Source organism: Hetaerina americana, unplaced genomic scaffold, assembly GCF_022747635.1.
Source record: "Hetaerina americana unplaced genomic scaffold, ioHetAmer1.1.p SCAF_12, whole genome shotgun sequence".
NCBI classification, from domain to species: domain Eukaryota; kingdom Metazoa; phylum Arthropoda; class Insecta; order Odonata; family Calopterygidae; genus Hetaerina; species Hetaerina americana.
In genome coordinates this window covers 2,094,870-2,122,656 of record NW_027286292.1, presented here as the reverse complement: position 1 = coordinate 2,122,656, position 27,787 = coordinate 2,094,870, and the positions used below count along the sequence as shown (strand labels likewise).

General features: G+C 34.6%; 1 protein-coding gene across 6 annotated transcripts; it reads left to right on the top strand.

Moving 5' to 3' along the window:
- The first annotated feature begins 1 nt into the window (after position 1).
- LOC139685648 (isocitrate dehydrogenase [NAD] subunit gamma, mitochondrial-like) lies at positions 2-27,449 on the top strand. Of its 6 annotated transcripts, none has more exons than XR_011700206.1 (12): positions 2-130; positions 671-727; positions 7,846-7,949; positions 9,391-9,506; positions 11,903-12,093; positions 12,181-12,314; positions 13,516-13,747; positions 14,016-14,202; positions 14,283-14,364; positions 19,355-19,454; positions 19,972-20,016; positions 26,090-27,449. XR_011700206.1 is itself a non-coding variant. In XM_071582604.1 (11 exons), exons 1-10 carry the CDS (start codon positions 53-55, stop codon positions 19,979-19,981), a joined length of 1,191 nt encoding a protein of 396 aa, XP_071438705.1. In that variant the 5' UTR covers positions 2-52; the 3' UTR covers positions 19,982-20,016; positions 26,090-27,449. The 6 variants fall into 6 exon arrangements, 3 of the variants coding, with proteins under 3 accessions (XP_071438705.1, XP_071438706.1, XP_071438704.1); XR_011700207.1 differs by having other exon boundaries at positions 19,355-19,458; XM_071582604.1 differs by lacking the exon at positions 19,355-19,454.
- The last annotated feature ends 338 nt before the right edge of the window (positions 27,450-27,787 follow it).

Genomic DNA, 27,787 nt, shown 5'->3' with positions numbered 1-27,787 from the left:
GTTGTGGCAACGGAGGAAGGAAATTTCTGTCTGTTCTTGTCGGCTGCTAAACATGGCCGTTCGAGTTTGTGAGAGGCTGCGACCTCTTTTGAAAACTTCCCAATGGCCTCAATTTAGCCTCATTCGAAAGGTATTGTGATGCACGGAAAGTAAAATATAATTAGCATGCTTAAATTCGCTGCATGTATGTCCCTTTTATATCTTGCAGAAATGAGAATAACCTTATACGTTCAGCACCTTGCTTTCTAGCGAGAATTCTGTTTTCCATGATTAGTATTTGTGTAGTGAAATTAAGATTGTTCTGTAATTATCTCCCTAGCATTTTATGGCATAACGTGTTGTTAAAGTACAGTCTTGTTAAAGGTAGAAATGGGTCGATCCCTATTTGTAGTGAATAATTTTGGGATTTTGCAGTTGCTTGGACAGAATTTTCGCGTATCAATTGAATTTTACACTACTTTTATTTAAAAGTATTAGAGTATAAAGTTTTCATTTACACGACGCCCTCCATTGGTCAGTAGATCTTAAACTCACCGTAACGAGATCTTTGCATCGGAAATAGTTTCAAGCTTATTTTTCGTTTGTTTCACGACTGTATAACCCTATTTTTTCTTTTGAGTTGCAACTTAATTGTATGTTGCCATTGATTTTTTTTTGACTATTTCTTTAGGCCTCTCTTGCGCCAGACTATGACTCGCAGCACAAAAATCCTACAGCCAAACGAGTGGTAAGTTATAAATTTGGGTTTGTTAACTATATTTTTATCATCGTTTTACCCATTTTTTCCGTTGAGACTTTCATAGACTACTGCATAGTAATATTATTACCGGTGACATCTTTGTGGAGTTATTACCTGTTTCAGCTCTGTATTTCGTTAAGAATATTTGAGGAAACACTGATCGTTGTTAAACAAATGTTTACGTATATTTACATGTATGTACCTGCTGTAAAACGTTGTACTTGTAATGCAGTTTCGTTTCTTATTGGTGTTGGAATGTTTAAGTAGGACCCCAGTAACTATACCATTATGTAAAAACTCGATTGGAAATTTTCATTATTTGCATATCCTGTGGCAGTCTTTTCATTCTCATCAAATATGCTATGAATGTTACTAAGCCTGGAAAAATAACATTGTGAATAATGTGCCAGTAGTTCTCAAACTTATTATATAATTTTTTTAGGTATTGCTGTTTAAGCAAAATCCATAGAATCAGTAGGATAAGGTAGATGATGCATGTGGGTGTGTGTCGGTCAAAGAAGTGGCATGAAAAACATCTGTATGGTCAAATCTGCAACTTTTGTGTTTTGAATGATCTGCAGTTAACATACAGCTGGAGTATTACAAAAGGAATTAACTTCGTCCTGGCTGACTGCACCTCATTGCTGATAGCCTTGGTTTACATCAATGGGCTGCTCTTTCTTACTGATTCAAACATTATTATGGATTTACTTATTGTCTGGGGTACATATAATGGAGCTACCGACCCCAGTTCACTCAAAATATTTGTATAACTCACCTTTAAGATTAATATTTTTTTATATTGAATGGAATTTTAAGTTTAAGGGAATTACTCTCTCAGTTATTTCATGTGTTGAGATTCCTCTTACAGTTTGCGAACTGCTGAGTTTAATATTTCAGCATGACATTAGAGATGAGAAGACTTGTATGAATATTAGATCGATTGTAAATTGTTTACGCATCAACTCAAGAAAGGGGTATCAGGCGACCATCTTCAATTATTTTGAAAAAATCTATTGTGATTCTCCACTTGGGAAAATAAATTTTCTTAGGATTTTGGTTTTTTTAAAGAAAATTAAAATTGGCTAATTTCAATGATTCATCAGGTGTAACCATGCTAGGCAGATGCCTTTTTATATAGGCTCTATGGTAAGTATGATTTGATTCCTAAGAAGCAATGAGGGCTAGAAACTTCTTTAATTTTTTGCCTTAAGAGTTCCTGTAGTGCACTTTCTTGAAAATACTGGAAAGAAATTAAAATATTACTTTTAGAGCAAAATACTCACTGAGCAAAGAGTTATATTTTGGACTGAAACATTTAATTTTTGTTTCAGAGTTTTGTAATTTTATATCTTTAAAGGGGAATTAAATCTGTTGATCTGCTTGTGTACCCCTGACTGGATAGTCACACGAATGATTTTATTTTTGGCCTTTGATATATGCATTTCCTGAAATTGATAATCAAAAGCTTGAAAATGAAATAAAAGCAATATTCACAGAGGAAATTCTCAAAAATTCCATTTTGTAAGATTTGAAAAATGCTGCCTAATAACTTCCTAAGAGTACTTGAGAGACTGGTATACCATGATATCTAGATATATAAGACTCAAACGTTTTAAGTTTTTGTCATTCCATGCTGAACTCAAATTAGGAGGAAGTGCACATGTTATTACGATTAATTAATGAAACTCTGAGCATAACCATTATTCTTTTAACATAATAAAAGTTCTACTAGTCGAGTGAGGTTATAATTAAGCCATGATCCATAACAATGCATCAGTGTGCATCAAGTGCGAATCATGTGAAAAATTGTCGCACATGACTTCTTGTGTCTTTTTCCTATTTATTTATTTTCCCATTTAATCCTCTTTAATTTCAATCTGCTACCGTATATTATTATACGGCATTCATTTTGAGATTGTTTTTATTAAATAAGGATTTTAATTTTTTTCATGATATCAGGGATTCATACTTGAGATAGAATCAAGCGTGTCTGTTTGTCAAGTGGCATTTAAAAAAACTTTTTTATTGATTAATAATGCAAGAATTGTTTTACCATTATAAGAAAATTACTCTTGATGTATCACCATATAAATCTTTGTCTATCAACTCCCAATAAAAGTTTTAACTGGCATGAAACTTTGAAAAACAATGAAAATTTTTACTTGAAAAACTTTGCTCAGTAATATTTGAATTTTGTTCTGGTGTATGGAAGAAAATTCACTCCAACAGCTTTGAAACAAAAAAAGACTGAAGTCTCTAGCTGTATTAGTTTAAAAAATAATAGATAAAGTTTTCACTTGGCTTTCTTTGCATATTTGTATGTCATGAAGCCTTTTGATTATTTTCAAAGTGGACAAAAATTAACTTTGGAAAGAATTTCTTTTTCATAAAATCCTTTTGGGATACTCATTTTCTCAAGAAAGAAGTAACCACCTTAAAGAATTGCAGATTGTCACCTGACATATGGTGATGGTAGCTGCCTGATTTGAGACAGAAATGTTCTGAAGACTGTGCTGCATTTATAGTTGTTGTTTTATACATGGATTGTTAATTTTAATTAATTTTTTGACGTGTTTTATGGCTATTAAGTCAAATGCATAGTTGCTGTAATAAATATAAATTATTTTGCCCTTTATTCTATTGTTGCACGTTCCAATAATGACTTGATATTATGAATGTTTATTGTCCAAATCTGTAGCACGATCTTATTCTTTTTGTTAATGTCCATAGTACTATTATCAGATGTGTTCATGATATTATAAATTGTGAAATTCGAGTATGTTGATTATTGTATCTAAAATTTGGGTTAGTTTTATATGTTTCTGAAGTAAAATTTATGGTTCACAGCTCACCTCTATTGTTGTTCCAATAATCTGAACAACATTTATGAAAGTTAAATATGTATTTAAGTCGATCATTTCACTAAGGGGTGTGGCAGTCCAAGTAGGCAGTCTAGTTTAAGTAAGGGCCCAGGTTCGACTCCTTGTGATACCTTTGGGCACCCTTGGCTTCAGACAGGAAATCAGAGTCAGCATAGAAACAGAAACTGGCCACCCTACCCTGATGTATTTATTTTACATGCCAAAAGTCTTTCAAATCCTTTGGATTGAATACTGTATTGGTGTCGCTCCACTGCCTGATATGCACATCAACAGCAATTGATTGAATCCAGCGGTAATTGACAAATCCAACAATCTAGCTTTGTTGGATGGAAGAAAAATAAATTTTGGCCTGTATTTTTTTTTAGGAATTTGCATTTGAAAACTCCTCTTTAATGCTGTGGTTTGTATTTTGCCATATTTACAGAGAAATGGACATTTAAATTCTGTCACGAGCTGTCATTGGACTAGTAAAGGTATGATAGTAGGGCAATCTAAAGTTTGTTAGTCCTTGTTCCACACTCATTTTAGATTTGATCAATCAGGTTTTTTCCGTTTACTTTTTACTCCATTAATTGACATTTACTCATGAATTTTAAAAATATTTATCTTATCCAATACACATTTTTAAAATTTTGCACATTTTATTGTTTTGCATGTTTGGATTTAAAAGTCATTCCATTGGTTTTTTCTGAATCATTTCTGAGGGTTAGGGAGGCATTTTTGATAAATCCTTTTTCTACCCTGACCCAAATTATTACATTGTATATTACCATTATTTACATGCAGGATTAGAGTATTGAGGTACATTGCCTGTGCCTACCATTAGTACTCCTACACTCTTTGTTAGTGGCAAGAAAACCTGGGAGTGCAGAGGTCTACAATACTACAGTATGTATCAGGGGCAAGGCTTACTATCTGCCCCAAAGAAGACTTATAATGGAAAATGTGAATACATACTCTTCACACTGTTCCCTTTTAGGGTGTAGTCCCTCTCAAGGGAAGCTTGATTTTAGGTCACTGCTGGAAACTTACTCTTCCCAGTCTCCTTTACACTGTTGTGCCCTTGCATTTATTTTGCCTCTGCCCTGTTTATATATTGTTTCATACGTGTTCTTCTATTCCCGAGACTTGTAATATTGCTTGGTTTGAGTTTTCTCTATTCGTGTATGATTTCCTCTATTTACCCCTCCTCTTCATGCGTTTAAATCTTTTCTCATTATGTGTATTTGGTGAGTTGACTCTCAATCATTCTCTTGATATGCATACTTCTTTCACACTTTTGTCACTGCTCCTCCAGTATACATTTTTGTTAATGGACAAATATCAGCCATGTCTAAACTTGTGTGATAACCAGTGAGAATTGATATGAATTAACACATTTGGAAACTTCACTTTGTGCAAATTGGAGTGATTTTCATGATGCCATTGTGTTTAATTTTGTGGAATGGCTGGCATTAAGATCCGGTTGATGTGATGCCAGTTGTAGCATTCAAATTTGCTTTTAATTCACTACCATACTTTGCTTCCAAGGCAGTCTTTTAAAATGAAAAGGGAGATCTGTTCTGTGACAAAATGAATGCTTATCAAACGGGAGGAAAGTGTTGTGACTAATTCTAGTATATTAGTTGTTCCACTGTTCCATAAATCATTGGTGTTTCACCAAGTGACTATCTCATTGTACTGATGAATTCTGCAATTGTTTTGATAGTTGAGGGTGTTGTTGGCCACTCCACGCTTAGTCCCTTACACTTAAACCCTTGCATTCAGAGGAGTAGAGACACCAGTTAGATATTGAATGGTTCTCTTACGTGGAAAAATCAGTGTCCAAGTTTTCTCGGTGATTTCCCGTGAATCAAATAAGTATTGGCTAATCTCTCACACTGCTTTCTGTGGGAAATGTTCCTAAAAGTGTGCTCAGTGGTACATTCACATAAATATATTTTCTTGATGCTATGGTTTTTGGGTCCCCACATTTCATCTTGTAATAATGATGAAAAGCAAATGGCTGCCCGTCTATTTCTGTATTCTCTTCCTCCCCCAGAATTTTTATTATTTAGGGGATATGATACATTTGGACATTGGAGATACAATTTTACCTTGCCTTAGCCGAGTGGAATGAGCGTTTAACCCAGCACCTAATTTTTGCAACCTATTCCCATGGCACGAGACACTTCCTACCCATCAGAACTGGGATGAAGAAGCAGCTCACCTTTGTGAGGCCTCTGATTAATAATATTTGTGAGAGGTGAAGTGTATTTCAGCAATTCTAAGATGGCCATTACATTTGTTGGAAAGATTTGTTGGAACTTGCCAATTTTCCCAAACCCCGCATTAAGTAACTGACTGACTCCAGTACCTAACTACTTTCAAACACATCATCAGAAAAGTCCAATTCAGTAAAGAAGTAACAAATGGAATCTCACCTAATACTTGTGTAATTTATGAGGCCATTTTTTTATGGGCAGTAGGTGTGGATGGAGAATTGCTGTCATTGAGTGCAACAAAATAGTGAGTCGACAAAAATTAAAAAAAGAAATATGGTCTCATTGCATTTTTCTGATCCATCCCAAGTTGTTCATTTTAGTTTCTCTCTAGTATTGTTTTTATGAATGATGTATATATTTTTAGTTTTTTTGCAGTTGTCCACTCCTCCTTGGATTTTATTTCCCAGCATGCATTATAATCCGAGGTTCTATTCTTAATCAAAAGATTATTTTGTAATGTTTTGTACCAAAAATTTGTTTCAATGAATCTTTCATTTTAGGTGTAAGAGAGATTTATTCAGTTCCATATAGTGTTTGAAGTAGAATTATTTAATGGCTTATTTTATTCGCCTTAGGTTTTAAATGGACCCATCCATTAAGCACTCTTGCATTTGTAAGCTCTGCTCCATCTTCTTCGTATGTTCATGCTTTTTTACCCAACACAAAATTTCTCTGAACTACCATACTACTTGGCCCATTTTCATCTTAACAAATTTCCCAATAAGTCATGTGTTCTTCCAGCTGCCATTCAACTTTTTCTAGTGTTTAACAAAGCATTCAAATCCTTACAGAATTTTCCATCCCTAATATGATATTTCACCTTGGAAATTAGTTATCAGGATTACACAGTCATAATACTACATAAAGATCTCCATGAATGGAGCTCAAGAAAAGAGGTTGCTCATTCTCATGGCACCATGTTGTTGCGTACATTCAAGCTTTTAGTATTTTATTTTGCTCTCCAACAAGGCTAAATAAACCTATCCATGAAATCCTACTAAAACTGACGCAGTTAGTGAGATCCTTATCCGTAAATAACTTGACATTACTTTCCCATATCTCATTATTTAAAAAAATGCTGTTATTAGTTGCAAATGTTTGGTTACTGTTCCATAGTTGCAATAGTAATAATTATGCCAATATTGGTGATCAGCGACCTAAAATGGAAAAAAGAATGGAACCTTAAAGATGTACCAGGTAAAAGAAATTTATCTTCTTTAGATTGCTAAAATTGTAGCGTAATTTCTACCTAATTCAAAAGGTTTATCTCTTTTTGTATTTTCTGAGGATTATTTATTTCTCTGGTAACTCACTTCAACATTGAAAAAAGATTTTGGGGAATGTTTGTTGCATTACATAATCAGAAGTTAGAATATCAGGAGGTTCGTGTTTTGTGGCTTGGTGCATAAATTGGCCTGCTTGTAGTGTCAGGTGGAAAAAATAGTTCATGCCATTCTATGCTGGTGCCCATAACTGTGTGGCATGTTGGAAATGAGGTATGAAGTGCCACTTAATGTCATGCCATTAAACGTTAATTTGTTTGGTGTGTTATGCTGTTTGTGATACAATTTTTGTGCACACAATTCACTTCTTTGCAATTTGAAAATGAATTGTGAAGGCAGGGAATATTGTGTTTTGGAGGATTTTTTTTCTTTTTGAACCCATTTAATTTTCTTATCCAAAGTGAAATAAATTAAGAAAATGAAAAAAATTGGTTTAAAATGTCAACATTGTTGATTTAGTGTGAATGTGTGAGTAAGAAGAGAGCTGCTCTGGGAAAGTTTTGAGTAGGTTGGACCTATTTTTAAATGTTTCATTAGTTTTCGTCTTATTGTTATGGTTTACTGGTAATTTTTTGCCATTATAATTTGTGAATTTATTGAGTGTATTTGTCTTTCGCTTCAACCTATTTAATCTTTAAATCCATATCTCACCATTTATCTAATTTTCCTTTCAGGCAGCAATTGCTAAAGCTAAGTATGGAGGCAGGCATACTGTTACAATGCTTCCAGGTGGAGGAATTGGCCCGGAATTGATGGCTTATGTGAAGGAGGTTTTTAGGTAATTTTTTATTCACTTTGTAATCATTTCCCTGATAAATTTATTTCACCTTGTTACTTAACATATTTTCTGATCAATATTTTGTTTGTGTTTGTTGTATGTAAATTATGGTTGTGTTTATTTAATTTTGAGCATTGATATGCTCTCTGTTTCATGAAACTTATCATGCTTTTGTTTAATTGTGGCACAATGTTAACATAAGTGTAAAATGACATCCATTGATTCCTTGTGAGAAGAAAACAGTGGAAATGAAGAATAGATTTATAGAATTAATTTTAATGTTGTCTCAATGCAAATTGGAGTTCAATGCCAGCTTTTGATGAATTGGTCCTGATTTAACCGATTACTGAGATGCGCTATACTTAATGTTAATTGAATGTAATTGATTGAATGGTAACTATGTCTATTTTCATTATTGATCAGAATATTGCATGAAATTGCGAGTAATATTGTATGGATGTAATTAGAGTGACTCCTCCTAGTTTTGCACTCAGATTAGCTTAACTTTTACTAGCTTTGCATCCACATCTGGCACCTAATTAGTAGTATTTTGGATAGGTGCTTGAGATGGATCATAAATAATATTTTCATACTTTAACCATTATTATTATGCACTAAGCCGTGGAAGAAATTCACATAAAATAGTTTATTCTAAGCAATGGGGACACAGCTGTTCTTACGCAAATATTCTCAAACTTCTAATGATTGTTGCAATGTGAGAGATTGTGTACAATTTCCTATTGGAGATAGGTCCTTATGCCACTAGCATGCTGCCTATAGTTTGAGATCTGAGTTGAGTGCCAGAGAAGGGGCCTTGGAAATTACTTTGCCCCAGACCCCCTGAATCCTTCAAGTGGCAATCAGAACTGAAATAAAATTTGTGGATGAGAAACATTTTTTCCTGGTTTTGTTTGGAGGTAATTTTCAAAAAAATATTGGACCTCATGAAGAAAATCCATTCAAAGGTTTAGCATACAAGTGTCTTCCATGCTTCTCTTCTTTTGTGGTCATCATGTTGCCAATATTTTTATTAAGTAAGAATTTAATGCTGGTCTCAAGAATTCATACCAATGAAACCATGAATAATTTTACAACAAGATTGAAATAATAAAAATGAGTGAAATGATAGCAATAATGGTGTAATAATTAAGGCATTAGCTTCCTTTGTACCATCATTAGCACAAACATAATTACTAAGTTAGTATTACCATAAATAATTGTGGTGTTAGCATTGTTGTACCATCATTAGTATGGTAATAAGTTTTAGTATGCTGCTGATTGAGGAAAAGTAGTTGTAAATGTTTATCGTGGGACCTTGTTCTGTATTATATTTATTTATTCTTTCTATTTTCTGACTTAACTCTAGAAATTATTTCATACTAACTCATTTGTGTACTATTTTTTTAATGGAAAAGATAATATCTGGAATACATTCATTTAGATTTGCAGGTGTTCCAGTGGATTTTGAAACAGTTTCCATTGATCCTCAAAGTGAAGGGAATGAAGATTTAGAATATGCAATTACTTCCATTAGAAGAAATGGTGTGTGCATCAAAGGTATGGACAGTAAATTCCCTTGATTAATTTGTGATTAATGACTATTTTTGGTGTGGCATAGTGGAATCTTACCCTGGAACCAATCTCAAGGAATAACATAAACCATAAAAAATTTGGAAACTTTTGGGCAAATGCTCAGCTTGTGTGCTTATTGTGCTTAACAAGCATTTTGTCCCGATCTTTTTCTCCTGAAGTGAAAAATTCGTTTGGTTAAACAATTAATCCTGCATAAGTTTATGTAAATTACAATAGTGTGTTCCAAGCCAAAAAAACTAAATTATGTAGTAGGTTTATTCAAAGAAAATTATTTATACATTGTTTAGGATCAGTAACCATCTTCATCAGATCTTCCATCATGGAATGAATTAACCTGGAAAAGGAATTCGATCTGTAAAAAAGGAATCAAAATAATTATTTCATTATTTATGATATATTCGTAATTACTTTATACTAGAAAGCTGTCTGGGGTAATTTTTTTTTACATATTCTTTAAAATTGTATAAGAATGCAACACAGCATTATTATTACTACGAGGGTCATCCGGAAAGTAGTACCCGTTCGTGCCGCATGAAGTGCTGACGACGCGAGTAGCCGCTGGACGAGGTCAGATAGCTTCAGTGGCTTGTCTGCCTTCTCTGAGCCAAGTTGCGTGACGCTAGCATTGCCTGTGTTGTTTCTGTGATTGTTTACAATGTTTAAAAAAATTGAGAACGCCGCCAGTTGTGAAGTGAGGGCAGTGATTAAATTCCTCAATGCAAGAAACGTTCGCCCATGTGATATTCATCGCCAATTAAAGGAGGTGTATGGAGACAATGTAATGGACGAGTCGTCTGTTCGGCGGTGGTGTCGCAACTTCAACATGGGGAGGGGGAACACACACGACGATGAGCGTTCGGGGAGACCGTCTGTCATTACAGACCAACTGGTGAGCTCAGTTGACGAATTCGTGAGGAACGATCGGCGCGTCACAATTGATGACATCTGTGAGCATTTTCCCAATGTTTCTCGAACAATTGTTCATGAAATTGTTAAACACCATCTGCATTATGCAAAAATTTGTGCAAGATGGGTCCCTCGCGTATCTCAATGAGCTGGCGGCGAAGGACTATGCAGCAGGAATACAGAAACTTGTCACACGTTATGACAAATGCCTTAATTTGCTTGGAGATTATGTTGAGAAGTAGTTTAAAGTATCCTCTTTCAAATAAAATTTTTTATGTTTGTTAATATTTACTTTTGTGTCTTTATTTCACGAACGGGTATTACTTTCCGGATGACCCTCGTAAATCAATTTGGAGCAGGCGTAGCCTCTGCCTCACTACGGTGATGCTTCTTTGGACATCAGTGATCCTGGCATCTTCTTAATGAGGCTAGCGAAAATCATTTTCCCTTCCTCACCGATGATATTCTTGTTAATTGTTTTCACATTGCAATGGCTTTTGATTTAGCCATATGAGCAGCCTTCCAATAAGTTTGAGTGTAGTTAACTGTTTCGTAGATATTCTTTTCACTATCTTTGAAGCATCTATATCCTTAATCTTGTCCTCCTTTTTGAGAAGAGTGCAAATTGTTGTCAACCAATTGTATGTGAACGCTAGATCAGCCATGCTAACACCTTATCAGTTTTCTATGATTTTACTTATAATTTTTACAGTAGTTATATTCACTTATGGCTCTCTTCTTGCTGCTTTTTCTTTGGAGACTTGTTAAAACTATGTACAAAGTATTATTTAACTTAGCGCACAGAAATGTCTGGAAACAAGTTTGGAAAAATATGTGGTCACTAGTGACTCTTAAGTTCAATGAAATATTGCTTTGAAATGAATTATAATTTATCCGTTGAACTACATACCTGCGCTGCCATTTAAAGAATATATTTAATTGTTTCAATGTTTCATGACACAATCCCTCTATGCATTTATTTTAATGGAATGGAATTAAAAAGTGTTGATTTTTGTAAAATCTTGAAAAAGTTGTGATGACGTTATTCAAAACATATATTAATCATGTTAATCATATGAACTTTAGCTCACATTGTTGGTGAGAATTGCATTTTCTCTAAATGTTATACTTTATATTTTAGAAAGTTATTTCCAAAGTGTAAAATGAATGAAACATCTTGAAACATCTTGTGGTTGTTGAAACATCTTGAAATGCATCAATTAGAGTGCTTTCATTTTTTTAGGCATTTGCCCAAATGAAGTATTCGTTTATGAGGCGATTGGGTTGGTGACCTGTGTAAAATGCACACTTATGGGAATGTTAACAACCAGTTTAAAGATTAGCGTATATCTCAGGCGAAAACTAATAGCGAAAACAATCATGTGAAAAATTTACCACTTGTAAATTAAATATTTGACTCAAATTTTAATGTGCTTGCAATTGTAAAATTTCAGGTAACATTGAAACAAAGAGTTTAACGGCTGGAGTTCAATCTCGTAATGTTGCAATAAGAAGTGAGCTGGACTTGTTTGTTAGTGTGCTGCATTGTAGGTCTTATCCTGGCGTGCACTGCAGGCATAAGGGGATTGATGTGATCTTAGTTCGACAGAACACTGAAGGAGAATATGCCATGCTGGAACATGAAGTGAGTTTGAATGCATATATTTAGCTAGAGCATTCAAATTTCTGATGAAATATCTTATTTCTAATTGGTTTTTATGTTTTGATGTAGAGTGTTGGTGGTGTGGTGGAGAGCATGAAAGTTGTCACAGCCGAGAATGCAGAAAGAGTTGCCCGGTACGGTTTTGAGTTTGCAAAGAAACATGGAAGGAAAAAGGTTACCACCATCCACAAGGCAAACATCATGTATGTTGACATTTTATGCTGATACCTCAATAGACAATCAATCATTTTCTTCTCTTGTTGTTTATTTAAGGATCACAAAATGGGACATATCCGTCTCCACATTTTTCTATAAATTCAGCATCATGAAAACACCTCACTTTTTCTTTTGTATATTCTTCTGTAAAATGCACTAATGTCAGAAACTCAGGGTGGCCAGCAATCCTTGAATCATTGAACATCGGGGAAAACCTTGAAAATGTACTTTGACAAAAATTTGGAATTGCTAAGAAACATTGAATTTCAGAGGTTTTTCTTATTTTAATGGAAAACACACAGTGGACTACAGAAGGAGAAATATGACTTGAATATTTTCTTAAATTGAATTCTGTATCAATGGAGAACCAGGCAATTTGTTTTGAACTAGTGGCTTGAAATATGCTATCTAGTCTGGAGGAAGGTGAGGGATTGTGAGTCATCTGTGTATCCTGAAGAGGCATTCAATTAGTTCAGGCTTAGTGTTGCACTATGAAAAAACTACCTGCCTGCTGCTGTATCCAGAGATACCTGTATGCTTTTCATACAGAGGCAGCCATTGATTTTTTATTTCGTTCTTATTATGAGAATGCAGGGAAACATTAGTTAGTAAAGGGGGATTGGAATGCAACAGTAGGCAAAGGAAGAGATGATGATGAGGTGGGGATTACGATTTAGGAACAAGGAATAACCGAGGGAAGAAAGAAGGGAGTTATGCAGGAGACAGTAGTTAATTAACCCCAACACCTGGTTAAGACACCACAAAAGGCATAGGTATACGTGGAAAATGACAGGTGACTCGGAAGATATCAGTTAGATTATATCAAGGTTAGGAACAGATTTAGGAACAGCCTGGTCAATGTGAACAGTTTCCCAGGAAAGAATGTGGACGTACATACTATACACACATGTATACGTATAGTACACATTTTTAAGTTAAAAGACAACTATACTTTAACTTTTGCTGTGTAATGAAATAGTTAAAATATGCTTTCATTCTATAAATATATATATTGATTGAGTGGTATCATGAAATTCCATTTTATTGTGCAAAAAAAAATCAGGGCAGTTAGTTTAATATCATGCAAATAAAATCTTTGCTAATTTGTTTTAAGCACCTGAAGAGTATCCACTTGTATTTATTCATAATGGTAATAAAATTAATCAAAGGAAAATTTTCCCTTTAAAGGAAACTCTCTGATGGCCTCTTCCTTGAAACTTCAAGGAGAGTGGCTAAAGATTACCCAAACATCCAACACAATGATATGATTATTGACAATTGCTGCATGCAGTTGGTGTCAAATCCTCACCAATTTGATGTCATGATCATGACAAATTTGTATGGTTCTATTGTTTCGAATGTGGTGTGTGGTTTGGTTGGAGGAGCTGGATTGATATCTGGAAGAAACTATGGAGATCATGTGAGTTTTGGCCTAACATTTGGGGATTGTGACATTGTGATATGAGACTTTTGATTTACAACATGCTGTATGGGATGAAATTAATCATTAAATAGAATGAGATTTTTCCTTTGTGCTTCTTCAGTATAATGCCATTGTCATATCCTCTGGGACATCTTGTTTTAAGTATTCTTTTGTGTGTATATATTCTTTTATAGACTATGATATGCAGCTGTGATATTGTTGATTGACCTTGTTTCTACTGCCTATTTTCCTTATATATTCACAGTATGCTGTTTTTGAGCCTGGCACAAGGAACACAGGCACAGCTATTGCAGGCAAAAACATTGCTAACCCAATAGCTATGCTCAATGCCGCTGTTGATATGCTGGAGCATCTAGGCTTCACGTATCATGCATCAAACATTAAAAAGGCAATTGAGTTTACTATCAATGAAGATCGTTTTCACACACCTGGTGAGAGTTATTTTATTCATTCTAATGATTTCACGTGTTAAATGAAGTTAGTGAAATAATTTCCACCCACTCTTCTTCAGATTTGGGAGGCTCCAGCTCCAGCACTGATGTTGTTCAGAATATCCTAAAGAGGGTTGAGAAATTGACTGAGGGCCATAACTGGTATGAGAGAAAATTAGTGACCCTATCATGTGTCTTTATTTGGAATAGGCTGCTTAACTGTTACTTTTCAGTGTTGGTGTTTGAAAATACAGAATGAATATGGATTGAATTTTGCTTGCACTCAGTAAATTTGCTGGAAAGAATGGTTTTTGCTTGGAATGGCTAACAGACTTGGATTTATGAAGCCATTTGTTTTGTATTAAAAAAATTGTGGTTGTGGTGCATTATGTTTTGCATGTTATGATTGATTTTAATTAATCATGCATACATTCTTTTTTATCCCAATTTTTAGGTTGAATATATCTTTAATTATGCCACAATACGAAAATTCCAGTACAATTAACTTCACCCAAATGAATAGAAATGATGACCATTTTGCACACTGCTATATCATTAGAAAAGCCCTAGAACAATTTGGCTTGAATTTGACGTGCTAAATGGAAAGCATTTAATCACATAATTGTATAAAAAGTAATTGCTGTTGAAATTATTATTAGCTGAACAGAGGGTTGTACAGAATGTGTGTGGTGGTGTATTTTAAAATGGTAAAATCTTATTTGAAAATGTGTTAAATCTCATCAACACGTTCCCCCAGTTTTGGCAGAAGTTGTAATAAATCCATAAAAGTGAATGCCCCGGCCTGACAGAATGAGACTTCTCCTAAATATTTTGATTGAATTTTCCCCTTGGAATTGATCAAATGGTTTAAATTTTTTATCCTGGGGCATTATTCCACGTATTTTGGGATACTGTTTTATCAAAATATGGGGTGTAGGTTCAGAAACCTTTTACAGTGGATAATGAAAACTGATGTGATCCAAGAGATATAGTATTTGTGACTAGAATTTCACTCATTTCGCAACATGTTGAACATTTTCTCACTTAAAACTTCAAGTATTGAGACAATTTATTTTTCTTATAATATTTTCAAAGATTTCTGTTATATAAACCATTAAAATATTTGATTAAGAACTAATGAAGTGTTTTGCAAGTTCAGTTCCCGAAACATAAGTTTGTAAAAGGGACCTCTGTGTTGTGAGATTACAGGAAGATAGACCTATGTCAAAGATATTAAAGCCAAATTATCTAAACATTATATGTAAGAAATTCGACTAAATCCCAGATATTCTTTTACTGTTAGTACAGGTTTTTACTGCTCATTCTTTTTGAATTGTTCTTCACATATTTCTCAATGGAGTTAAATTGTTTAAATAGCACTTGCTTTTACATCTTTGTTGTGGGGGTGAATGGGCTCCATATGCTCTTGCATTGTATAGATGGAACTTTTGGCTCTGCTCTTTCTGTCAAATGTAATAAAGTTCACCACTTCTGTCTGTAATACTATGTGCAGCAGCCTCCTTGGAAGCTTCCTTCTTTAAGGCCTGGCTATTTATAGAATTGAAAAAAAAATTGCTATCATTTCAGTCTGTGCATGCTCAGATTAGTATTTACATGCCCAGCAAGCATGTAAATATAAGCTGTCCTTGGTGATTTGGTTTTACCGGGAGAGAGATTTTATTTTTTCTTTCAAAACTTGGGGTTTTCTGAATGATACACCAATAACATTCAGCATTTTCTAATTTGAGAAACATTGCTTGAAAAGGGTATTCTTTCATTGAATATTTTAGCGCTATTCATTCATCTTTGATTAAACACATTCATTCCTATCATTTTTTTCATATGAAACTGCATTAACTAGAGTTACAATACAGTAAGTTCCGCTTTGTTGTGTATCCTATCTCTTTATTACATGTTTTAATTCTCCAAAGAATTGACCCGCTACTTGGGAATAAAAAGGCTCTCTCATAAATAGCTGTGCTATATGCAGTAAAACTAGCATTAGTTTCAAGAACTTTTCTGTTGCGTTGATTTGTTTTTTGGAAATTCTATTTAACCTTGGATCTAGCGCATGCAACTTGGTTAACTCAAAGTCTGACACATGAAGGAAAATTTGACAAATTTCAGGTTCAACTATTATCAAGTGTTCCACTAGGTCAGGTATTCAACTGCCAATACTTAAGTGGTTGATTATGTTATCATCCTTGAGGCGTTGACTGATGTTTAAAGCTCCAAAGACGTTGGCAGAGTCAGTTATTGAAATATTGGCAGAAAATAGATGACCTGGTGAAACTCCTTTGATGATTTAACTGGAAAGTGGTAGTTTTGATGTATTGTGCCATCTTCCTTATCTATCGCAGTCGTGAGAGGTGGGAAATTGCTCTCTGGTGGGGATTAGCAATCACTTAAGCTGATAATGGTGAAATTATTAAATGGAAACAATTCCAAGTGAGATATGTATATCATCTTTTGGACTTCGGGGGCATTTTCTCAAATGAAAAATCTGAAAAGACTGCATGTTAAGCTTTCCAAACAAACTTATTAAGCTCCAGAAATTGGTGAAGTAGTGATAGTGGAGATTGTGGGAAGCACTTAGAGTGAGTACGTCTGTCGGATGGGACGTTAAACTGTGGATTCCTTGGGGCCTTTCGACAAGAGGAGGCTAATGCCAATGTCAGGTTTCTCTCCACCCTTCCTTTTCCAACCATCCCCAATGGCGTGAATGACCTTAGCTGTCAGTTGACTTCCATAAAAACGACTAATGTTTTATTAATATTTATCAGGCTCCATAGAACATTAAGAAGATGTAACAGTTGCAATGACCTGAAGAAACTACCAAGTCTTAACGCTTTTGAAATTTGTCAGGCATGACTCTTAAATTTGCTATTTGGTCACTCTGTGTTAGGGCACCCTGAGAGCCACCGACTGGAAGGCAGAAACTGACAAAGAAATGTCACCCTTAAATGGTGCCATCATTCTTCTTTCTTTGAAGAGTGGCTATTGAATGGTGAAATTTCTGTGTGAAATATGTAACTGCAGTTCACGCTGAGGAAGTTTTGTTTGGAATTCTGTGATTTTAAATATACCATAGTCTATTTTGGCATTGTAGTCTTCTTTTTTAGTTTTGTCATTCATTAATTAGGACAGTCTCTTTGAAACGTACTTCATTACTCAGTGGTTTGCGAATGTCTTCACGTGTATTTATTCAATTACCTTTACTCATTTTTTGCTGTTTATTCATTTTCTCATTCCTTTAATCACCTAAATGTAATTTTACATGCATCTTGCTCCTATATTTTTGCTACACATTCCCATAAGAACACGTTTTGACCATTCTGTTCTTCAGGTATCAAGTGATGTTTTTCTGTTACGAGGGTTGCTATGTATAATTTCAGCCTATTTATGAAAAGACAGTAAATTATTTTTGAAAATAATTTTATTGTTTATCAGAGTATTCTCCATGATACAATTTTGCATGCGCTCTAACATCCAAAACATGGTGTTTGAATGCATCAACGGCTTCTTCAGGCACTGAAAAATATTGGCCACATAATTTTTGCTTGATAAACGGGAATAAAAAAAGTCACTTGGTGCTAAATCAGGACTGCATGGAGGGTGACCCATCAATTCGACATTTTGGCCAGGCAAATAGTTAATTGTTTCAGCCGATTTGTGAGAGCTTGCATTGTCATTATGAAGAATGATCCTTCGTTGCAGCTTCTTTTTCTGTATTTCACCAAGGACTCCTGGCAAACAAATGCTTGCGTACCATTCATAATTCACAGTTATATGGCACTCTAACTAAATGATTGCCACATGTCCAGTTATTCCGAAGAAACAGGCGATCATTTGCTTCGTTGTGCTTCCTGTACGAACCACTTTTGTCGGATTTGGATTGTCTTGGAAGACCCATACAGTGGATTGCTATTTTGTTTCTGGCTCATATGCATAGATCCAAGATTCGTCACCTGTATTGATGTTATATACGCAGCTTTTGATGCACCGCCAGTGTATTTCTTGAGCATTTCTTTGCACCAATTGACACGAGCATCTTTTTGAGCTTTTGTCAAATTATGCGGGATCCACACGAACAAATTTTTTTCACAGCTAAATGTTCATGCAATGTCTTTTTAATTCTCATCATACTAATCCCCTAGGATGACTCAATCTCGCAATAAGTCACATGACAACCTTACTTTCCCAGTTCTTGTCCAGCATCAATATTTTCTGGCACAACAACTGATTTTGGACGATGTTCACGACTTTTGTTGCTTAGGGAAGGGCAGCCATGATGGAATTCGTTACACCAAGCAAAATATATCATATCAGCTCTCATAAGAACCAAATATTGCTGTCTTTCTGATGAAAGTTTATTGTTCTAGCAGTATTCATTTAATCTGCGAGAAGGTGCTTGGTGAATATTATTACTATTGGAAGTGACATTATCGGATGCATTTATTTTTTGTTTTCTTGCATGCAAAGCTATGATATGGAAATTGTTCTGTCTCTCAGAGGAATATGTTCTCAATGATAGTAGTTTAGTATCATTCACACGAAATGATTTCATGAGCCTCTATAGCGTTAGTGAATATTTAATCAGGCTTCCATTCTCATCACGTGGTCATCGTATTTTGCTATATGACAAAACAATCTACGCTTTAAATCCAGGACTTCTAGTATTTTATGTTGTTAAGAGCTCTTTCTTCCATTATTCTTATTGTGAAAGTTCAATGTGAAAAACTTTGGACAAATATTAAGATTAATATAATTGTGTTAAGTCATGCTTTCAAGGATTTCTTCTCTTTTAATGCCTCACATTTGTGAAAACCCATTTGGCCTTTCATAAAATTTTGGTCTTCAGATGCATGTCATGCCTAAGGCAAAGTTTTCAACTCACATCACTTTTATTAATATTACATGTGCACATTTGCTTGTCAATCAAATGCAGTCAAGAATTAATGTGTGTTGCTGACTCTTTGGTAACCTTCTGTAATATAATGCATAAATATAAATGTTTTAACTATATCAGAGAAATAAAAAAAAAATTTGCCAGTATATAACTTTGTGTAAAATATTTTTGATGGAAGATTAGAATGAAAAAGAATGGCTGTCAAATTGCATTATTACTAATATTTAGTATTTTTTCAAACAGGCTTGGGAAATCTCATTGATAACATTCTTGGAGCCTGAAATCCTCTTCCAGCTTGGGTTCCCTTCTCAAAACTTGATTTGTTTTCAACAAATTACGTAGTGTTTGTATGACTAATTTTTCCTATTAGTTTGAATTTGCATTATAATATCTTCGTTTATAAATCTTGAGATTTGGAATTTTTTTTGCTGAGTGTGATGTAGCTTGAGTTACTTCAATTTTTAGTAATTTATTTAAGTCTACATAAATTGTAATTGATAGTTGTGTGTTTAGTTGCATTTACATTTTAAGTAAAATTGTAATTGATGATCATTTTTGTGCTGTATTTGTTAATTGTTTGTGTTTGTATTATTTTAGCATGTTGTTATTGACTGCTCTATTAAAATTCTGGAAGAAAAATTCACATGTATAGTCACCTTAGACAAAAAAATGTTTTGAAACCCATTAACGTCATGTAACCAGTTCTCTTGTCCTGTATGGCAATGCTTAGACTGTACACTATGTTGAGTGATTTCACTTTATGATGTTATTAGATATGATATATGTTAATAATATCCAATGCCGGAAAAATAATGCTGTTGTACTTTTATTGTCTCCTGATATGTCTATTTATTTTTTAGGGTCAAATAGGTGGTTTCAACCCTAGTCATCTTAACATGGTGTAGGTGAGTCATGATGCAATATTTTTTGCTGAGGGCACTGGCTTTTCATCTATGGGCAATCTTCTTCTCTTATTTTGATCTTTTTCTTTTTAGCCTTTATTTTCTGCTCCTAATTGATCACTTATTTTAATTTCTTTTTCTTTTGCTGCTCTGAATTTCTTACTTATTTGAGATCTTTTTCATTATTTTAAGTTTTCTTCTTTCTAGCCATTATTTTCCGCACCAAATTCATCATTTGCACATTTGCATTTATTTTTGCTGATCCTAATTTTATATTTTTTTCTTGGGAATAATTTAATTGTTTTGAAATTTACTTCTTTTTAGCATTTTATTTTCTGCTCTCATTCATCATTTATTTTCATTTCTCTTCTTTTTGGAAATGGAATCCTATTCCATGCTGCTTGAAACAATAATACAGTAAACACCTTGGAGTCTGTGCCATCATTTCTTTGTTTTGGAATTATGTTGATTCTCCAATTGCAAATAAATTTATGTTTGTGAGACAAATTTATTTGCAAGTTTGAAATCTATCTCAATCTTTATTGCCTCATTTTTCCCAAAAATTTTATTATGCATTAAGGTGATGAGGTTGCTACTAATTTTTTGTTCTCTCATTGACATTAGTTTTAATGGTATTATCACAATGGGATTCAACAGGAAAATATTATCAGTAAATTTTGCCACAACTCATAATAAAAAGCAGAATTTTGCTTACTGTCATAATTTTGACCCCTTAATCAGTGCCCTATGCTGGGACAATAAAAATGCAATCATTTTCTGCAAGGATGCAGTTATTTATGGCAAACTTTTTATCTGTTGCCCATGCACATTTCTCATATCTTCCGTAGGCCAGATCATTGAGTTTACTGTGCTATTTATTGGTTTTATTTTTTTCTGAGTGGTTTTTCATTATTTTTTTCTTACTGGAGAATACGTTTTATTTTCAGCTGTCTTGTTTACATTATTTTCTTAACAGTTTTCTTTTTATCGTTTTCTTCATTAAATATATTTTATTTCAGGATATGCATGGGGAAACATGTATTGGTTGCTAAAGATTGCCAGCTCATTAGCATGATTTTCAAGTGTTTTATTTTACACTCATTCATTCTCCCATGTGAATATTATTGTTGGTGGTATTCACGTTTGCCACCTCTAAGACTTTCTTTTTGGTGTGTTGGACTAAACAATTAAAAGCGGAAGAAACAGATTTAACACGTGAGGCCACTCACGATGTCTTCCTTCAAAGATTCATTGAAAGTCATTGGTACATGGAATAATGCTGATCAAATATGAGGAATCTTCTTTCTGTTTGATTTGATTCAGTCAAAAAGAGAGATTTTTAATCCATTAAGTCCATTAGTTCTTGAAGATCTCAATGAATGTTACTATCCATTAAAAAAGTTTTTTTTAGTTGATAGAAAAAAAGATAAATAGAATATACCATATTATACCATTACGAAACCACCATTACCACTTATACCATAACGAAACTGAGGTCGTAATAAAAAACTTTCTATGCAGAAAAACCAAGTTGTTTATTTTCAATTTCAATATGAAGATTTTCCACCAAATCACGCCAGAAACTGTTTTATTTAGAAAGAATAAATAAGAAGAACAGAAAAAGTTTTTTTATGTATAGATATAGTAGAGGAAACTCAAGTTCACTTAAGTGTTAATGCTGATTTGCATGATGTTTGTGATGAATTCAGTTTTGAAATTGAGTCTCCAAAACTTATTGTGATCTTTAAATTGAACTAAACACATTTTGGAATATCATTGCGAAGTACAAATTGGCAGAAGAAATGGTTTTATCTCCATCATATTGTTTTGCTTTTGATGTAAATTGCCAATCTATGTTAGTCAGTTACCAGCTGTAGAGTGCTCATGCTGTGCTCTCTTGAGGGAAACACTTTTTTGAAGAGATTTGGATCCATCAATTGAGGGTATGCCATTGTTGTGGATCTGATGCTGCTTTATTTGATGGAGATCACTGTCATGTATTATGAAATATGGCAACGTTATAGCAACTTTAGATTGCTTTGATGGTTAGGGGGAGCTTTAGGAACCTCCCTAGCAGAAAGCATACGAATAAATCTTTAGTTTCAATCTCAGGGTTTCAATTTTAAACTCAATCTCACATCTGACGTATGGGGAAGGGAAGGTGACAAAAGGGGAGGAAGGGGATGAGATGAAGTGATGATAAATTATCCAAGTCCTGTTGGAGTTATCTCAGAGTTAAATATACCCAAAGTATGCATGTATGCAGTGCAGCATGCATTCCCAATAATCAGACATGTTGGCCTAAATATATGGAGGCAGTCAAGCAAAATTTTTTTTATAAAAATAAATGTCATGTGTGATTTTGTAAAAATTCCAAGTGTTGATTTGATGTGTAGTTATTGTCTTTTGCATAACTTTTTCTCATCTCTGACTCTTGTGTCTAACTCTTCATTTTTTACTCTGACATCTGTTCAGTAGCAATAAAGAAGTAAAGAATTTTAGTAAGCTTTATGATTCAATTTCATTGCTCAAGGAAAATATTTCAGCAAGTTACACGAGCCATGGCCAACGTTTCAATGGCTAATGCCACCATTGTCCTCGGGGCTTTGAGTGTTGGGTTGAGAATCTGCATTGTTTTTATATCCTCTTCTGTGGTCGAATGCCTTGATTGGCCAGAACTACTTTCCTGTTTATCCATGAATTCTTGATTTTATGGAGCATGGGATTCCAAGTTTGGTTTAGGGTGTATCCCATGTCATGTCAGTTTGTCTCTTCTAATCCTCTATTGCCTCTTTTGTTAGACAGTCTTGGTAACCCTCGAGTTTGTTCAGTGATTTAACATTGTCAAATGCAATGATGGCTGAGCCTCAACACCTGGTTGAGGCTCAGTTCCTTGATGGCAGACGTTTTGGGATGCCCTAGTCTGATGTATCTTCTGGGCTGTTTAATGGGGGTTTCCATCTCAATGTTGTCTGCTTCCCCACACTCACTGTGAATACTGTAGTCACCGGGGGTCTCAAGTCCCAGGTCATTCTTGAATTGGACAATGTGCAATGTGGTGCCTTAATTTCCCATGTGGTAGTTGGATCACCTCTATATTTTATGCCTCTGGAGTTTTCATGAGATTTTGCCCAAAATAGTGGAGACATATGGAAGTCATGCCCCTGCAAAAGGTTTCACCTTCTCTTCAAAGGACCTTTACGAGGCCTGATTTTCTTCTCTATGGTGTTCACTACCAACGGTTTTTTTAAGGGCCATTGTGATGTCCCCGTCATTGTATGCAGCTTGGTGGAAGGTTTTCTGCAAATCTTCAAGCTCTTAGTGAAGACTTTCTTCATCTGCTATGGTTCATGCTCTACAGACTAGCGTAGATACAACTGCTCTGCATTGTGCTGAGTGATGGTGGCTCTGCCCGTTCAGATGGAGATACTATATGTGCATCTTTTTCTGGTGCACAAGATATCGAAGAGTTCTGTTTTCTTTCCAGTGTGTCAGGATATCTTGAAATGGCTGGCATTTGTTTTCCTTCTTTTCCCTGGTGAACTGGATGTCCAGGTGTGTGGGATTTGTACAGTCCACAAATTCTGGAATGGTCTTGGGTCTATCTGGCCAAATGACGAAGGTGTCATCTTTGTAGTGGAAGAATCATGTGGGTTAATGTTTGGTGGAAGAGAGCAGTCTCATTTAAATCCTCGATGTGGTAGTTAGCTGTCACATTTGAGGGAGGAGATCCCATTGCGATGCCATCCGTCTGCTCAAAATCTTTTATTGATTTGGAAATACATGGTTGTCAAGACATGGTGGAACTGTGCCCTTGTTAAAGTGGCTCTCCTGCAATTTGAGTACGAGGGGTGACATCAAAGCTCACTAAGATATCTGTCCATTCTGGATGGATGTTGCGAAGTGGTTTCAAGAACTCAGCCAAATTTTTGTTGTGATCTTCAATTCCTCCAGTGAAGGTAGGCCGGTAAGGTGTTAGGTCAAGCAGTAGATTTGAGAGCTCATGGCACCCTCAATAGGCCTTGTAGGGACACCAAACTGAGATGGGGGGATTTTTGGCAAACCATAGTCTTGGAGATAGTGGAGCCTGCAGCATGAGATTTCTTCTGTTCTTGGCAGGAATTCTCATGGCTTTAATTTTGACAAGTATTACCTTTGGCATGGGTGTGCCCCGAGCCAAGCCTGGAAACTCATGCTCCAGATAATCAAGATTTCATGGAGAAACAGGGAAGGCTGGAATGCTGACCAATCACAGGGCACTTGACCCTGGTAGTATTTATTAACATGGTAGAATCGCAACCCGATGCTCTAAATCCGTGGGCATGATGATGGCGGAATTTGTCATCAAAACTTTGGCCACTGATTACCTAACTTGGCTGGAGCCTAAGAAAACTTCATCGATACCTTCACTAGGAAAACACCAGATCTTTCATTTTTCAAACTTAATTTACTTATTCCACATTATTGTTTTTAAATTTGCATTTTTTAATTTTTCTGGCAAATGTCTGTGATAAGCCCGACAGCTGTGCTAGTACATCTATAATATATAATAATTAATAATAAGCAAGACAGTATGTGAATGCTAATTTTCAGGTACTGAGTTACCAGCTCTTAAGGAAAATAAAATGAGACAAAATGACATTGAAATGATAAAGAGGAGCAAGAGAGACAATTATTATTTAACTGAGGAGGCGATGTTTGTAGTTTCTGTGAATTCTTATGTATTGTTTAGGTTTTGAAAGGACCTATCTCAGCTTACGATGAATCTTATAGGTGGATATTTTTTCATAGTAAAATGTTTATGGGTTTATATCTTGCTTGAATCTTCATTGGTGTGCGACACTTTCTTCTGCATAATCTTAAGAATGAAATGAAAAATAAAAATTTACATTTCTATTGATATTTAATGAGACTCCTTGAGATATTTTCCACTAATTGCCATTTTTTAATATTAATTGATGATAATATACTGGTGATTAGTGAAGTGGCTACGGAGTGGATGCAAGAACTCGGAATAATGGTGTACTGGTGTATAGTTGAGAGTAGAGAATAATGGTGTAACTCCTGTTGAAAGTATTTCCCATCAAGTGTGCTATCCTGTAGCATTTAGCTCATTCTCTACCTTGTCTCTGGCAGACTGTTGATGCACATACTTGAGTGAGATGCAAATCTTCATTTTTGGAGAAGTACAGGATCCCCTTAACCCCTCCCCCCCCCAATTCAACAATTTTGGAGGAAAGTTAATTGGGGGTTTTGTATGTAATTAAAAAAAATTACTTTAGGTAGTGTCAACGGTTAACATTTGCAACAAAATTGAAGGAAATTTTTTAGTGAAAAACAGAATTTCTATGAAGAACAGAAAGCATCTCACACTTGGTATAGCCACTATAACTCTTTGACTCTCGGTACTTAAGCTTTTGCCATACCATATTTGAGAGTCACTCAAAATGAAGTAGAATTTTATTTGTAAATTTAAATGGCAACTCTGATATAAATGGGAGCTATGATAAATAGTGTGTCGAATAATGAATTAGTGAGATTGCTCAATATTGTAGGGAAATGAGAGAACTTAAAATTGCTTAGCCAAGAATATTTGAAGATAGTGATACGATGGTGTACTGCACTGAATATTGCCTGTGAGTTGTATAGAGTTAAGAACTGAATGGAAATGTATTTTAAAGGCTTGGGGTGTGATTTCTTTCAGCCCTGCAGAACCAAGCAATGTTTATGGATAAGCTGTTAAAACTAATGAACTTTGTAACTTGCTTAAACTTCATCACATTTAGGCCATCAAGCTAATACCAGGACTTAATATTTTGTGAATGTTGGCTACTTGTGATCTTATTGAAAAGAATGAATGGACCATTAGTACTAAATATTACCGTAAATGAAATTTCCATTTACACCAATGACATTTGCTTGGGGAACGTAATTGAAAAAAAAATATGGCTTATATAGAAAATTATTTTCACTTACATGTTTCATAGCAGTTACTCAACCAATTGTTTTTAAAAATATTTGTTCTGCCTTTGCAAATTGTAAGCTAACAGTTGTTTTCTTTTCCATTTATTTGCAGATGCAGTTTCTCAAAATTTGAGGGATGTGGGCTTAATACCTTACAGATTTCATATGAAAGCTTAACTATTAACCACATTTCCTTGGCGACAGTACCACTTACCATGTTTTGGTGGTAGATGCTAATAGTATTATGATAATCGATATATATATACATTTTGTGTTTCTGCCCATTTAAAAAGTCCTCCATGCCAAAAGAAAATGTTTTTGGCTGCCTTGGAAAGGCTCTCTCCATTTAGATGAAAAAGTGAAGTGTATTTGTGAACAAACTATGCGAGTCTTCACATAGTTTTCATTGAGTACTTTCATAAGTAATGATAAATCAAGTTTTGTTGTATCTGATTATTAATTTTTTGGAACTGGTTGATTTTACACTAGAAGGACTACCAGCTTTTCAAAATATAGGATTTCAATTTTTCAAAGCTCATCACTGTGTTGTGCTTGAATTTGCAACATTGAGAAACATTTTGCCCTCGCATGTGGAGGCTCATGAAGGAAATTTATTGGGAAACTGTTTGTTGGATACCTGCCAATTTATAGGATTTTTATGGTTGTTTCTTTTAACAAAATTCAAACCTCAGTATTTTTATGGAAAATATAATTAGATACAGTCTATTTCAGAAAAATAAGAGGGGCAGGTAATGTTTTTACAGTGTTGAGTGTTGTTGAGATTTTAAGAATTATGTTGTGAAATTATTTAAGTATTTATTGAAATAAATGAAATAGTAATGTTTATAGAGTTATTTCAATGACAATATTGTTATATTAATTGCTGTTAATCTCTTAGTGACGTCATATAATTGAAGCAATTAACTTAAAAATAAATATTGCCTTGTTACAAATGCAATTATTATTTCTATTACATGGCTTTTTTTTAGCTCTCTGTGAGAAATTAATTCAGGGGTAATATCAAGGCTTGAATTTAAAAGTTTTTATGTTATCGGTTCTTCTGACTTTTGCATAAAGTATTTTGTGGCAAAAACCCTGGCAGTGAGTTATATTTTCAATTGATGTGCAGCAAAGCCCAGCTATTTTGAAAATCATGGGTCTGGGACCATTGGATTTTGAAATATCAACGTGACAAATAAACTTAAGAAAAAGATAGCTTTGTATGAATATAAACTCCAGGTGCTGCTTATCAGTCCACTAAAATACTGGGCGAACTAGCCTGGTAATAATTTAATTGCTGTTCTCACAATGTTTAGGGAGAAATAATTTGCTGCTGTATTTAATTTCAAAACTGTGAAAATGAATGTGTATTCATGGGCATGAGTTGCTGGACCAACTTTCATTCACTGTCCTAAGGCCACACATTGCAATTAATGAATTTTGAACCAGATATTAAAATTGCTGGTTTTCCAGTTGTCTCTTTCCTTTCCTAATTTCACCTCTGCCTATGTGGGCCAAGTGGATCATTCTGTTTCTTGACCTGTGGCAAGATTCTTTATACTCGGAGGAGGGATCAGTTGAGTCGGCCTTACACTATCGAATATCCATTACCGAGTTATCCCAGATGGTGCGTGAATCAGCTATTTGACGAAATCAGTGTTATTTGTTCTCATTTTGGAAATAATTACCTTTACTCTATCCAAGGTTTTTGCAAATGTAAATTGTATCTTGATAGATATTAATTTGTGACACTAGTTTCTTTTGGAATAAACACAATGTGAACATAAAATCACCAGTAAAAGCTGCCTAT